Source organism: Colias philodice, chromosome 18, assembly GCF_061535455.1.
Source record: "Colias philodice isolate Cphi_HAF_F1 chromosome 18, ilColPhil1 Martin Lab GWU primary, whole genome shotgun sequence".
Lineage (NCBI taxonomy): Eukaryota > Metazoa > Arthropoda > Insecta > Lepidoptera > Pieridae > Colias > Colias philodice.
This window is the reverse complement of record NC_143103.1, coordinates 1,299,697-1,314,697: the sequence shown is the minus strand read 5'-3', so window position 1 is coordinate 1,314,697 and position 15,001 is coordinate 1,299,697. Positions and strand designations below refer to the sequence as shown.

The 15,001-nt window shown below is 32.7% G+C and overlaps 2 protein-coding genes across 2 annotated transcripts in view; both read left to right on the top strand.

Moving 5' to 3' along the window:
• LOC149480235 (b(0,+)-type amino acid transporter 1-like) overlaps positions 1-13,901 on the top strand; it is a 29,756-nt gene extending 15,855 nt beyond the window's left edge. The window contains exons 2-9 of the mRNA XM_089706638.1: positions 187-432; positions 644-913; positions 4,249-4,374; positions 11,743-11,887; positions 12,229-12,456; positions 12,760-12,856; positions 13,078-13,405; positions 13,739-13,901. Of these exons, the coding sequence (XP_089562764.1) occupies positions 192-432; positions 644-913; positions 4,249-4,374; positions 11,743-11,887; positions 12,229-12,456; positions 12,760-12,856; positions 13,078-13,405; positions 13,739-13,803 (1,500 nt within the window). The 5' untranslated portion in view covers positions 187-191 and the 3' untranslated portion in view covers positions 13,804-13,901. The remainder of the gene's footprint in view (positions 1-186; positions 433-643; positions 914-4,248; positions 4,375-11,742; positions 11,888-12,228; positions 12,457-12,759; positions 12,857-13,077; positions 13,406-13,738) is intronic.
• LOC149480236 (uncharacterized) lies at positions 1,244-3,542 on the top strand. The gene is made up of 3 exons (XM_089706745.1): positions 1,244-1,803; positions 2,007-2,190; positions 3,253-3,542. The coding sequence occupies exons 1-3, from the start codon at positions 1,481-1,483 to the stop codon at positions 3,397-3,399; spliced, it is 654 nt and encodes a 217-aa protein (XP_089562871.1). The 5' UTR covers positions 1,244-1,480; the 3' UTR covers positions 3,400-3,542.
• Positions 13,902-15,001: the final 1,100 nt, after the last annotated feature.

The window sequence follows — 15,001 nt, the reverse complement described above, 5'->3', positions numbered from 1 at the left end:
TCGATAATTCTTTTTTTATTATATTCCTTGAAGTACGAGGATGGTTCTTATGTAGAGAAAACGTAAATATGTACCACGGGCGAAGCCGGGGCGGACCGCTAGTTTATAATAATTATGATATGGAATTTCATATTTCGCACATTCGTATTAGTTAATAGTTATAATATTAACTTTGTATTGTTACAGAAAAAATGGCTACACAAGAAAAATCGCTCGAAAAGGCTGAAAAGGACGAAAATGGTTTGTCTAGTAGACACGGAAGTGAAGTCAAGTTGAAGCGGGAATTAGGATTATTTTCAGCTGTTAACCTAATACTCGGGGTTATGATAGGGTCTGGAATATTTGTATCTCCGGCATCCGCATTAAAGTACTCAGGATCTGTTGCCGTGTGTCTGATAATATGGACCGTGTCTGGCGTTATATCATTATTAGGTGGGTGTAGGTAAGACGCCTATTTATTATCTTTGTATCAATTATTACATGACTTTACAGTTTACTTTTGTAGGTAACATAAGTCTATTTCTTGTCTATCTACATCCTGTGAGTGACACGTATAATTGAATAGTGTAGAAGGCCCTTTATTATTTACATAATGTACTACCCAGTACTACTTAAATAAACAACAAAACATGACAAATTCCAGGTGCACTCTCCTTTGCGGAGCTTGGAACAGTTTTAGGCGAGTCTGGTGCAGAATATGCCTACTTTAGAGAAGCTTTTGGTAAAATGCATAAGTTCTGGGGACCGCTACCTTCCTTCATATGTGCATGGATTTATGTCGTAATTTTGCGACCTGCTGAAGTCGCTATTATTGTTATGACATTCGCTGAATATGCGATACAACCTTTTACCAGAGACTTGGAAACAGACTATAAAATGATGGCTATAAAATTGGGTTCTTTATCGGCTCTTTGTAAGTATTTTATATAAATTATTTCCCCTTTATTTACATTTGATATTTGTAATAAATAAAAATACTGTTCATTGTTGTGAGTGGTTATCCTGATAATCATGATGCTAGAATAATACATTTTTGTTATTCTAAGTTCGACATTAGATAGAATAACAAAAAATGAAAAAAAAATCATCATCTTTTTTAAAGTTGGCGGTAAATTCGGTGTGCACTAATTGCCATTTTAAAAAACGAAATATCATTAAAAAAAATAAGACCGGTGCGAGAAGTTGCAACATTATAAAAAGTTCATGTTGTCTATGCGCGTTATCCGGCGGACGACGCTGTCAAAACTCAAATGTCAATGTCGAAATTTAAATTTTCATACTCACTCGAACGGTTTGCAACGGTTTGTAAAGACGCATTGTTTATTTTATTAGATTCAATTTTAATGTTCTCCGCAACGACGAAATAATGAGGTAATAAAAGTATACGGTTACGAGAAAACGAGTTTTCACATAGAGTCACTAGAAAGAAAAGTTTTACAAAACAAAGTTTAATCGTATCGCTCTTACAATACAAATTACAATGGCTAACAAACTCAATACTGATACTAAAGATGGTTTATCGAAGGAAATGAAAATAATTCAGCAACGATGCATCGACACACGGAATATAATTGAGAACACATTAGATGTTTCTTTACATCAAGATAACGTAGCGAATAGTGCTTTGCCTTACGTCGAAGGTCTCCGAAATGAAATCCTTAACTCCAATACAGTGATAAATACAGACGACAATTTAATTACGGCTCAGTTTTTAGCAGAAATGAAAACAAAAACGGAACAGATAGATGAACTGATTGCGTTTACCAAGGGGAATATCTTCGATACAGATCGAGAGATTGAAAGGTATGGTTTAAAATGTGTAGAATATAATAAGATTAATGCAAAGTCTAAATAAAAAAGCTGTAAGTAGTGTTTGTTTCTAAACTGCTTGTGAAAACCATGCAATGAATTAAAAAAGTGCTGTGATAATTAAAACTATACTATTTCTTCTAAAATCATTATACTTATTATGTTTTTAACAAAAATTTCTGTTTAAACCTTCCCAGATTACAAAACTTAACAAAAACAGCGAAAGAAGCTCTCTCCAGGCCAAGAGTGGTCCATCGAGATGTGCGTTTGGAGCATTCGCAGAAAGCAAAGGAAACATTTCTAGAGTTGAAGAATGAACTGCAAGGTCTCATACAGTCTTTACATCCAGAATTAAGTGATGACATAGTGGATGTTATGGGGGTAAGTAAATAATATTTATAGATATAACCTATACCTACTAATATAAAGCTGAAGAGTTTGTTTGTTTGAATGCGCTAATATCACAAACTACTGGTCTGATTTAAAAAAAATATTTCCGTGTTAGATAGCCAATTCATCGAGGAAGGCTATAGGCTATATATTATCATCACACTTAGACCAACAGGAGCAAGCCACGCGGATGAAACCAGAGAGCGCAGCTAGTAATGGTTATAAAGTACAACTCAAGATGGAGTAATTAATATTATCAGCTTTCTTCTATACTAGTGGTCCGCCCCGGCTTCACCCGTGGTACATATTTCGCAATAAAAGGTAGCCTATGTTCTTTCTCAGGGTCTAATGATTAAAATAAAAATAAATAAAAATAAATAAAGCTTTATTTGTTCCATAAGAATATACAATTTTAGTTACAGTTATAGTTTGAGTACATAGTAGAACAATTATTTAGACACTAATCTATTTTATATAATTTAGAAAAATTAAGTACTCGTTAGGTTCTTATGGACCCCGTACGGGTAAAAGCCTCCCCCAAAGAATGCCACTTGTCCCTGTTTAACATTTTTTTTTTATTTCTTTGTTGGTAAGTTTGTATAATTTCTAAAGATTTTTTTTTATCGGATTTAATGTAATCTCTGTCTTCGAGTATCTTTTTCTCCTAGGCGACGAACCTCGCACAAACCTATTATATATCATGGTTAATATATATTTTTTTTTTCTAATGATTATCTGTGCCAAATTTCATCATAATCGGTCCAGTAGTTTATATGTGAAAACCATACAGACATACAAACCTTTCCTTTTTATAATATTAGTATAGACTGTAGATTAATATGATTGAGATGAAAGATTTGATGTTTGTTTTCAACTATTTAATATAAGGTTTAATTTATGATTTTTAACAAATAAAAACTACTGAACCTATTTCAAAAATACTTTCACTTTAACCCTGAGGCTGTTTTGTTTTTATCCCCAGTCTATTCATTCACATAACATTATACAGTGTATTCAACTTGTTTTATTTTAAAATGCTATTTATATTTTCAGCAACTGATGCAGGAGAAATTAAACGAGGAATCCAATGGATATATTGAAGTTACAAATGAAAATTTCGAAATAATTGAACTATTGAGTAAAATGAACATAGTCACAGCAAACCCCTACAATGATATGGAAGTGAAACTCGCTTGCTAATATGTATTTTAAAATTATTTTTTATTCTCATCGTAAATTCACCCTTAAATCTTTATATTAAACTTGCTTTTCGCCTGCGTCTTCGCCCGCGTTGTCTAAACCTTAACAAATCATATACTTAGTCCTTCCTCAAGAATTACTCTATCTCTTAAAAAAAACCGCATCAAAATCCGTTGGTTAGTTTAAAAGATTTAAGCATACATAGGGATGTAGGGATATAGAAAGTGATCGTAGTGATGTTGCCAGAAAAAAAAATCATTGTGGACACCATTTTAAAATAGATTATGTCGTATTATTATTATTATGTCGTACAGATTAGCTACAACAGAATTAAGTTTGTGAGTTGTTAAGTGAATTAAATTATGTTTATTTTGTAAATCAATATTAAGTCATTTTAATAAAAACTTTTAGTAAGACACTTGGTTATTTTATTTATTTTCATTTCCTATTCTTTATCTTATCTATTTTATTTGGTTGATTAGGTATATTTTTTATGAAACTTTTTTCTTTTTAAATGAGTTACAGGAGTAATCTTTTTGAAAGATAATCCTGATTAATCAGACAAAAGCTATCCTAAATATTAATAGAAACTTGATATGACGCCATAGATATTTAATTATATTACAAATTTTGATAACATTTGTAATATAATTAAACTAAATTCATATATTAATTTATGTCTAAACTTCAGTAATTAAACTCAAATTTCCAGAATGATATACTGTGCATCTAGGCATGCATATTCTAATATCAAATATGTAGATATGTATGGTGAATATACTGCCATAGATTTTATTGTAATTAAACCTATAAAGAACCAAAAAACAATGATTTTATATTTTGTTGCAGTTATTATGACTTATATAAATATAACAAGTGTGAAGCTGTTTGTAAGAGTACAAAATATATTTGGTGTGTGCAAAATATTTGCCTGTCTTGTTGTTATTGGAGGAGGAATTTATGTGATAGCAAAGGGTAAGAATATTAGTATTATTAATTAAAAATTTAGTACAAGAATTGGTGAAAGGTTTTAGATTCTTTAAAAAGTACTGTAAGTACTAAGTAGTATAGTTTTATATCTGTGCTGTAACAGTTTACAGTTAACAGTTATTCGATTTTTAGTATTTACTTAAAAACGTGAATCACAATGAAATCACAAGGAGTTTATCATAAAAATGTATAGGGTCAACCGGGGCAAATGCAACTATGGGGCTATGGCAACTATCGGTCAATTAAGGAAAGCTGGCATGTTCACAGTACTCACACTTATGCAATTTCACTTACAGTATGTTCAAAAATAAATGCGACTTTTTTTTTTTACAGTACAAGTAAATCAATTGATGAAGTTAAATATTTATTCTAATAATAATCAATTAGATAAAAGTATTAATAATTATTCAATTATCAAATAATAATTAAATTTCAGGCCATAAAAACAATACAAATAACACGTGCGCTCACTCCCAACATACACCAGGGCCAATCCCTTCCAAAATGATAAAAACCTAAAAAAAATAGTAGTAGGATGAAACCCATTAGAAAAGGAGGAGAATAAATGAGTCAGTGTATTAATTATCTACTTTTGGTTCTAATTGAATATATTTTTCCTCATGTTCTCGCGGTCTCTCTCGGTCTTTCTCCAAACGTCACTAAACATATCCAGACTAATAGCATTTGCTTCCTTTCTAAATAATGCTTCCACAGTTTTCAAGTTATAGTTCACATTTTGTGATGCTACTTTCCCTTTAATTATGCCCCATAGTAACTCTATTGGGTTGAGTTCTGGATGGTATGGTGGAAGGCGCAATACACTATGTCCATGATCTTTGAGGATTGCATCAAGTAGGTAAAAATGGTGTATAGTTTGGCTTATTTTTTTAATAATGTGATAACTTTGATTATTAATTAGTAATTTGATTTTTGAAAAAAAAAATGCCGATTTTAGTGAAAATTTATATTTTTCTAACAAGATCCTTATCATCCAAATTTCCACCTCGGTGAGAAAAATTGACATTTCTAATGAAAATGAACAAAAAATTAAATGATTTTATTAAATACTGTAAAATAGTCTATAATTCTTCCATTTACTGTATCACAAAATTCTTCATAGATTTTTAGATATTCGTACTACACCAATTACATCACCCTGTATTTAAATAAACAATTGCAAAATATGACACATACATAGGCCGGGAGATACTGACACAAAATTTCGGGTCATTTGTAACAGAATGGCGGTTCTACAGAGGTCTTATTACGCAATGACTAAAAGAAAAATGATGGTCAGAACGCTGGTACCGGCGGACTAGTCGCGTGGGCGTTAGTCGAACTCGTCGGATAAATAGCGAAAGTCAAACGATTTGTAACACAAAAATTTTAGAATTTACCGATAGCCCATAAAAAAGATGTAGGCGGTAGTGTCATGCCATACTTTTCCGGTGTAACTTACAGCCCCCCATACCGACGCGATGCGTTGATTTAAAAAAAAACAATTCAACCATTTGTACCAGGCTAACTTTTGCACAGGTAATCATCATCGTGCAGACATTTACGAAAATCGCCATGCCATACTTTTCGGACGATTCCAAATGGCCACCATACCGCCGAAAATCTGCAAAAAAAAATTTTTTTTTCGCCAAACAATTTGTACCAGTATTGCATTTGGATTTTTGGAGAGTATTTGATAAAATGTGACCATTATTATATTTGCCATACTTTACTTTCTAGTAGGGGGAAAAAGTGCTGCCATACTTAAAAAATTAATTTATTCGTCACGTTTCAAAAATACGACTGTACAATACGTAAAATAATTTTTTACAGTATGGGATCATTATATTCTGTTTGTTTGTATACAATTCTACCTAGAAAAAAATATCGCAGAATACAAACATGGGGCGGATGATTGTAAGACTTAAGCCAAGACGTAAAAAAAAATGAAAAGAATTGGCGATTTGTACCAGTACGGCATTTTTGGAAAGTATATGATGCAACGTGACCATTAGGTATTATATTTGCCATACTTTTAATACAGGGAAAAATTAGTGCCATACTGCTACAAATCGTTCAAACTACGAATAAAATCTTACAATGAGAAAAAAATCTTATACACATTCGTCACCTCCCACAGGTATGGCATTATCACACTTCTATTTATAATCATTCAGGAGTTGTTGAAAAAAAAATGTAGGGTGGTACAAATAGTTTGGCGAGAAAAAAAAAATCAAAAATTTGCAGATTTTCCGCGGTATGGCGACCATTTGGAATCGTCCGAAAAGTATGGCATGGCGATTTGAGTAAATGGCTGCACGACGATGGTTACCTGTGCAAAAGTTAGCCCGGTACAAATGGTTGAATTATTTTTTTTAAATCAACGCATTCACGTCGGTATGGCGGACTGTAAGTCACATCGTCAAAGTATGGCATGACACTACCGCCTACATCTTTTTTAAGGGCTATCGGTAAATTCTAAAATTTTTGTGTTACAAATCGTTGGACTTTCGCTATTTATCCGACGAGTGTGCTGTGTGTGCCCACGCGACTAGTCCGCCGGTACCAGCGTTCTGACGATCATTTTTCTTTTTGTCATTGCGTACTAAGACCCCTCTAAAGTACCCGTCACGAGAAGCTATAAATTATGTAAACAAACATCTTTTACTAAGTAAACATTTTATACTGCGAGATAATAATAAATTGACCATATTCAATCGACATGAAATATAGACGGGTTATATGAAAGTAACAACCTATTTAATTTAGTCGGATCATATTTTAACGACGCAAAGCGCTATCGTTTGTGTTTCTTGGTACCGGAACGCGTCCGTCGCAGGGATTGTGAACTATCGGGACGCCATTTTGAAATAAACGCATCATTCGAGTTTCGAATGCGTACGAGTTTGTTTCATTGCTTTGCATATATCGCGGATCTGGTTGTTATTGTTAATTTTGTTATTGTTTCGTTATCACTTTTTTATTGTTGTTACTTTAATTGTTGCGTTAATTTTATTTGTTATTACGTATAATGGAGCCAGTAGCCAGTACATCTAAGGAAATAAATTCGCCACGAAAAAAACGTCAAAAGGTGCGTAATACAATTTATCTAAAATATATAATAAGTAAAAAGAAAGAGTTGTTTGTTCAAACGCGCTAATCTTTGGAAACTTAAGGTTAATATTAGAAGTAGGTTTTAAATTGTGAAGTAATTGGTTAGGTTAATTGGTATATTTGTTATATTTGTATATATATGTGTATTGGTATATTTGTTAATTGTAATATTTGTTACTTAATAATTTATTAAATCTTAAACAAATTCATTTTTTTTGTTGGTCCAAATGTTGTGAACTCCTGAACACTTGTTTACAAAATTTATAGCTTCTCATGACGGTTACTTTAGACCGCCATCCTGTTACAAATGACCCGAAATTTTGTGTCAGTATCTCCCGGCCTAACATGTGCAATGTGTAAATGTGTTGACGTTCCAGCTCTTCTTAATATACCTTTAGTTATCATAACTAATTTATTAGAGTTGTTGTAATAAATCGCCACCTATGATTCAATAACTCAACGACTAATAAATCTTACAAGTAATAGATGGTGCCACTACGATGAAAACTATTTGATTGATAGGCCATTGTGTCAAACCGCTATTTTGAAGTTGGTGTGCGTCTCAGAGGAATAAACCTATAGAGTACTTGTATCGAGCGTATACAATTTACATATATTTGTTTCTCTCTATCTAAAGAAAACGTCGTATGAAAGAATGAGATAGCTATAGACTACAAGCTACGTTTCAACATAGTCATGGCACCATTTTTACTATAGGTACGTATTTAGATAGATAGAAGGTGATAGTGATGGGATGTGCTTCCATCGATAAAATCGTGAATGCATTTTGCATTTCGTGAAATAATAAATAATAAAAAAAAAACAAAATTAATCATAAATTTCAGTTGAATACATTATTTGTTTAATCCTACGAATATAATAAATGCGAAATTATGCGAGAATGGATAACTTTCTCTTTTACTGCTGAACCGATTACAATGAAATTTTGTACATACACACATAGGATAGGTTTTATACCGGAAATCCCACGTGAACGGGAACTGTGCGGGATTTTCTTTAAAAACGCGGGCGGAAAGCTAGTATATTTTAAAATAAATTTTAAAACTTGAAATGTAACTAATTTAAAATAAAGATCAATAAAGTTAAAGGAGTGAGGAGAAAGGCACAGTCAGCATGAATTTTAACAAGTTCATAAAAGGACAATCTTAAAGAAAACATTTTCCTTACATCCTACTAATAAAGCGAAAGTTTGTGAGGATGGATGTTTGTTACTCTTTCACGCGAATACTACTAAACCGATTACAATGAAATTTGGAAAAATTACTTTTGATCCCGTAAATCCCACAGGAATGGGAACTATGCGGGTTTTTCTTTGAAAACGCATGTATATTAAGTATGTATTTCAATAGTAGTTTCTCATCTATGAGAACTGTCATTTAATCAACCGTTTAATTTTCACATAGTTACACATTTAAAGTAAATGTGTAAAAAAAAATCCAAATAAAAATTCACTCACACACAAATGTATTTATTATCTAAAGGGACAAAAAAAACGTAAGCGTAAGATTGCACAATTCTTCTAGAGTATCCATCTTGATAACACGCAGGCTCGAAATGCAGTGAACACAATCTAGCAAATTTCGACGGCGTCCAATCTACACGTCTCATCTTCTCGTCTCGTCTCATGTTTTATACCCATTTTTAGGGTTCCGTAGCCAAAATGGCAAAAACGGAACCCTTATAGTTTCGTCATGTCCGTCTGTCCGTCTGTCCGTCTGTCCGTCTGTCACAGCCGATTTACTCGGAAACTATAAGTACTACAGTGATGAAATTTGATGGGAATATGTGTTGTATGAACCGCTACAAAAATATGACACTAAATAGTAAAAAAAAGAATTGGGGGTGGGGCCCCCCATACATGTAACTGAGGGATGAAATTTTTTTTTTCGATGTACATACCCGTGTGGGGTATCAATGGAAAGGTCTTTTAAAATGATATAAAGTTTTCTAAAAAACATTTTTCTTAAAGTGAACGGTTTTTGAGATATCAGCTCTCAAAGTCGTAAAAAGTATGTCCCCCCCCCTCTATTTTTATAACTACGGGGTATAAAATTCTAAAAAAAATAGAGGTGATGCATGCTAATTAACTCTTTCAACGATTTTTGGTTTGATCAAAGTATCTCTTATAGTTTTTGAGATAGGTTGATTTAACTGTAATTTATTATATTTGCTGCTACGGAACCCTTTGTGCGCGAGCCCGACTCGCACTTGGCCGGTTTTTTTATTTAGCTCTGGAAATCTAAAACAAAATGAATTTATTAATAATCTAAAAGAGAAACAACAAACTAAACAGATAAGTCAAATAAAACAACCACGTGGTATTTTTTATTTTCCTGCTGTAGAAAATTTACATCTATTATTTGCTACAACAACTACATATAAATCTGATATAATAAACAAAATAAATAAATCAACGTTAATATGAAATAGATTTTTTGTCATAAATCGATAATATACGCTAGATGTGTTACAACACTACGGTGGTAAACAAAATGCCAAACGTGATAATATTGTGATATTTTTTAAAAATTATTTAATTCTTTTGTATTCCACAACCCCATAAAGTGGGTAAATGTTACAGTTACAACATAAACTTATAAAAAAGCGCTTGATAAAACCTTCAAATAGGGTTAGAACATAAATATTTATCAATTTGCTGAAAATCACTTACCGATGGAAAGATATTTTTTCATTGTTTTCATCCAAAACTCCCATTCGACTAGTAATAGCCGGTAGTTAAACATACAATAGTCATTTTAGCACACTGACAAATAAAAAGAAACACTATACACTTTATATTTTCTAAATATTTCGTTAAAAACACTTGACGCACTGAGCCCACCAGCTGGTTGGAAAACAAACTGACTGCCGGCGCGCTACGTTTGAAGACAGTGCAGATACTCTATCGCTATCTCAATCTGACTTATGCTGTTATTGACTAAGAGTAAGTAGATAAGAAAATATGTATTTTGTTCTGTCTCAATATAAGAACTCTATAGGTTTATTCCTCTGAGGTGTGCGTAAAAACAGGTGTCGAGTTTTACAGACAAAAAAATTGTTTAGGAGTGATTTTTTGCAGGTGTTTTTGATTGGACACGATTATCACAAGCCGTTAAGCATATTTCATTTATATTTTTAATGCGTTAGTTGACTCTATTTTGTGTTATTGATGCAGTTACAATTGCCTCATGAAAATTTCACTGTGGGGTTATTGCAACTGTGAGGTTAGTTACAATAGCCCCTTATATTTTTGTATGAAACTAAAAACACTAGTGATGTGACAGTGTCGATATTTTTATTATGTATCCTTCTTGGTAGTCAAAATATACTTTCTTTATGATTAATTAAAGAAGAACCATCGATTATTTCTTCGATATTATACCCAGAGACGGATTCATAAGTAAAATTAAAATTAGATAAAGCGTGGTTAAAGACTATAAGTAACTAAAAACGATAGGTAGGATAGTTCTGTGATTGTTCAAGTAATTTTTAGTTAACGGTTGATTAACTAATAAACGTATTTTGTTTGGTTTACGTTTTTAACAATATTTAACACAAAGAATATTATTTGTTCTGACCAAAAACTAAAATTGACTTAGTAGGTAGTACACTGTAATTTTTTTTTGTTGCGATTTAAAGTGGTAAATCAAAGTAGGTACATGAGATTTTCCTCTAAATAATGCGGCGCCATCTACGATCGCAACGTTATTGTATAGATAACGTTATTGTATATATATATATAGAATAATAAAAATATATCGATGAATAAGTTTTTTGCATTCCCCACACTATTCTCTAACAAATAGTTGCATTTGCCCCACATTTAGAAAAATAAGATTTTTCCTGAAAACTCGTCCTTGCTACACGGTAATCCAGTTCAAAATCCTATGAATAACATGAAATCACATAAATATATTCTATATTCGTTGTTTTATATGAAATAGAAGAAGAGCTATGGCAGTTAGTTGCATTTACCCCCGACTAGGGGTTAATGTAACTTTTTCTACCAATTTTAGGAAATATTCTCACTACCAGTTATTTATAAGACTACTGTATTGCTTGATTGGTTTAAAATAATCTTGAATAAATACAAAAAACAATAAATGGGTCAAATAAATGACCAAATATAAAAGGAGATAACTGCAACCGATCAAACTTGAAACTTGTTATTTTTTAGTTGCATTTGCCCCGGTTGACCCTATAAATCGTTTTTTTTTACAGGCAACACAGACCATTTGGAGAAAGGATTCGAGGGTAGCCAAATAAGCGCGGGAGGACTATCGCTCGCTTTGTACTCTGGTCTATGGGCGTACGATGGATGGAGCAGTGTTACAGTTGTCACTGAGGAAATTATAAATCCTGCAGTGTAAGTTCTATAAAAATACTTTGATAAAAAATTAAGAAAGCCTTTTATTTTCACTATACCTACTGTTATTATATCCATAAATATGATTATTCATTACATAAAGGGCATAAAGCTTTTATTAAGCATAAATATCGTGTTTGCTTTGGTTAAACATAAAACATCGTCATGTATAAATTTATAGCACAGTTATAGTCTGTGCTGCCATTTTATATAATTTAATTTATAAACAAGACCACTTGTTTTAGGACCAGATAGAGAGACATTACTGTACTGAGTTTATGGTGATGTAAATTAAGTGAAAACGAATAAATACTGAATAAAATTGTATTTCCCCTTTACAGCAACGTGCCGCTCAGCATATCAATAGCGGTGCCCCTCATAACCGCGCTCTACGTATTCATGAACGTCGCGTACATGTCAGTGCTAAGTTTCGACGAGATGACGTCAGTGCCCGCGGTCGCTGTCACATTCGGTGATAGAGTGCTCGGGCCGGCTAGCTTCTTGATACCGCTCGGTGTTGCCATCGCGACGTTCGGATGCGCGATGAGCGTGCAGTTTGGTGTTACCAGGTATTTTATGTTTTTGTACAGACTTGTACCCACATCATTTTTTTTTCGACACTATATTCGATCATATAAATATGTCTATTGTCTCATATCTAGACTAGTTATAGAGGATTTATATATTTTTTAATCAGTCACATGATCTTGTATTATAAAAATTAAACTACATTAGCCATTACGTGCGCCTGTTCGTTTATTTAATATTCTGAAAATGCCTTGAAACACATTTTAAATTGTGTAAAAATTACTGTATAACTTTTTTTTGTATACCTTTACGAATTTATCCACTAATAGTGTTTATCGTTTTAGAGTATGTTACACTGCTGCCCGTGGAGGACACATGCTTGAAGTATTCTCATTTGTTAACGTAAAGAGACTGACACCAGCGCCAGCTGTTGCTTTACAGGTACGTTCATTACAACTACAAGGATAATTGAATATTTAATGCTTTTGCCAAACAATAAAAATAATATCTGAGTGTCGCACTCTAGTTTCACATGAATAAAAAGTTTTAATTTTTGTGTCTTAATTCATAAGGCATGCAACATACCTCATTCGTGTCGTAAAAACAATATTTCTATACCAAAAATATACTACACTTGTTAATGCATTATTTTTTTATTTCAGGCAGTAATAACTTGTATATTTATCCTCGTCGGCAACATTGCGACGTTAATAGAATTCGCCAGTTGGTTCCTCTGGTTCTTCTACGGGTTGGCGATGGTCGCTTTACTAGTGTTAAGAAGAACTCAGCCATATGCTGATAAACCACGGCCATATAGAGTGCCTACACCAGTGCCTTGTTTTGTGTTGCTAATAGCAATATTCCTGTCAGTGTTGCCAATTGTACACGACCCGTCGGTTAAATATTTAATGGCAATCGGATTCATTGTACTGGGCGTTGCGGTGTACACTCTGTTTGTGTATTATAAGAAAACTCCTACATATTTATTACGTAAGTATTTTTAATAACTTTATAATAACCTGATATTTTAGCTCACACAGATAAAACAAATATTAATAATAGAAAGCTTGTAAATTGTCTATACTTCTATACTCATGAGATTTGCAATCTTTGGGACTTGTTATCAGATTGGAAAATTATTTTGTCTGTAAATACTGTACCATTTAGGTTTCAACGAAATGAGCCACCAATGTTCCCGTTACTACATTAGTTTTTAATACCCTAAATGACCATTTGTCCCATTATACATTCTGGATTGTTACCCCCATGCCCAGGAACGTCATCGACAGTTTCATAGAAAATAATCATTTTATATCTTTTCAGGAAAATTTACATTCCTTGTACAAGTGCTCTTCGAAAGTGTGCCGCCTAGCAATCGTGAAGACTGATTTTGTTATAGAAATCAATTTTATTATGATGTACATATTGTATTGTGATAACAACTATTTTAATGGAACAAAATAAAATATATTTTTTTAGCTCATTATTGCGTTTTATTCTTTTTTCTTGTCTGTATCGTCATGTGGTCTTTAGTAAACGATGCGAGTTCATTAAGCATATTTCAAACAACTCATAAAAATGGTCTAATTTAAATATATAAATTAAAATTTATAGCAAGTAAACTTATTGACTTTTGAGTGTGCAATCTTGAATTGTTTTATTTACCACTAGCGGTCCGCCCCGGCTTCGCCCGTGGTACATATTTACGTTTTCTCTACATAAAAACCATCCTCGTACTTCAAGGAATATAATAAAAAAAGAATTATCGAAATCGGTTCAGCCGTTCTCGAGTTATGCGCTTACCAACACATTTTGCGATTCATTTTTATATATAAGATTATATAAATACATAAGAAACTGATCATATTGTGTTGAATTTTCTACGGGCGCAGCCCTTGCCTAATCCGGCACTGATTATTTCTCTTCCCTAGCTTCCAAAGTATCCCTCAAGACATTACCCATCATAAAAAAAAAAACAAAATTATATTCTGTCTATTTATGAATAATGAATCGCAAAATGTAATTGGTAAGCGCAAAACTCGAGAACAGCTCCGATTTCGTTAATTCTTTTTTTTATAATATTATTTGAGATATGAGGATCATTCTTATGGAGAGAAAACGTAAACATGTACCACGGGCAAAGCCGGGGCGCCGGACGGTCTTCTAGTAATATCATAAAAATGAATCGCCAAAATATGTGTTACTAAGCCTAAGCGCTAAACTCGAGAATGGCTGAACTGAATTTCGTTAATTCTTTTTTATAATATTCCCGAAGCACGAGGATAGTTCGTATGGAGAGAAAACGTAAACATTTACGACGGGTGAGTCAGGGGCGGACCGCTAGTTATCTATAATCTGAGCGATTTTTTGTACCCTTGATGGTACCTATACATGTTGTTTCACATTGCGAAATAAAGACAAACGAACGCTTTCGTATTCATAATATTAATCTTCTCTTAATCTGTTAAATACCAATCATACAACGAGGTCAGTGACCTCAGGAAAATATGAAGTACCTAGAGTCAACAATTATTTTGGAGATCGAACTCTAGATAAACGTTTACCATATTTTCTCAATAGCTTACC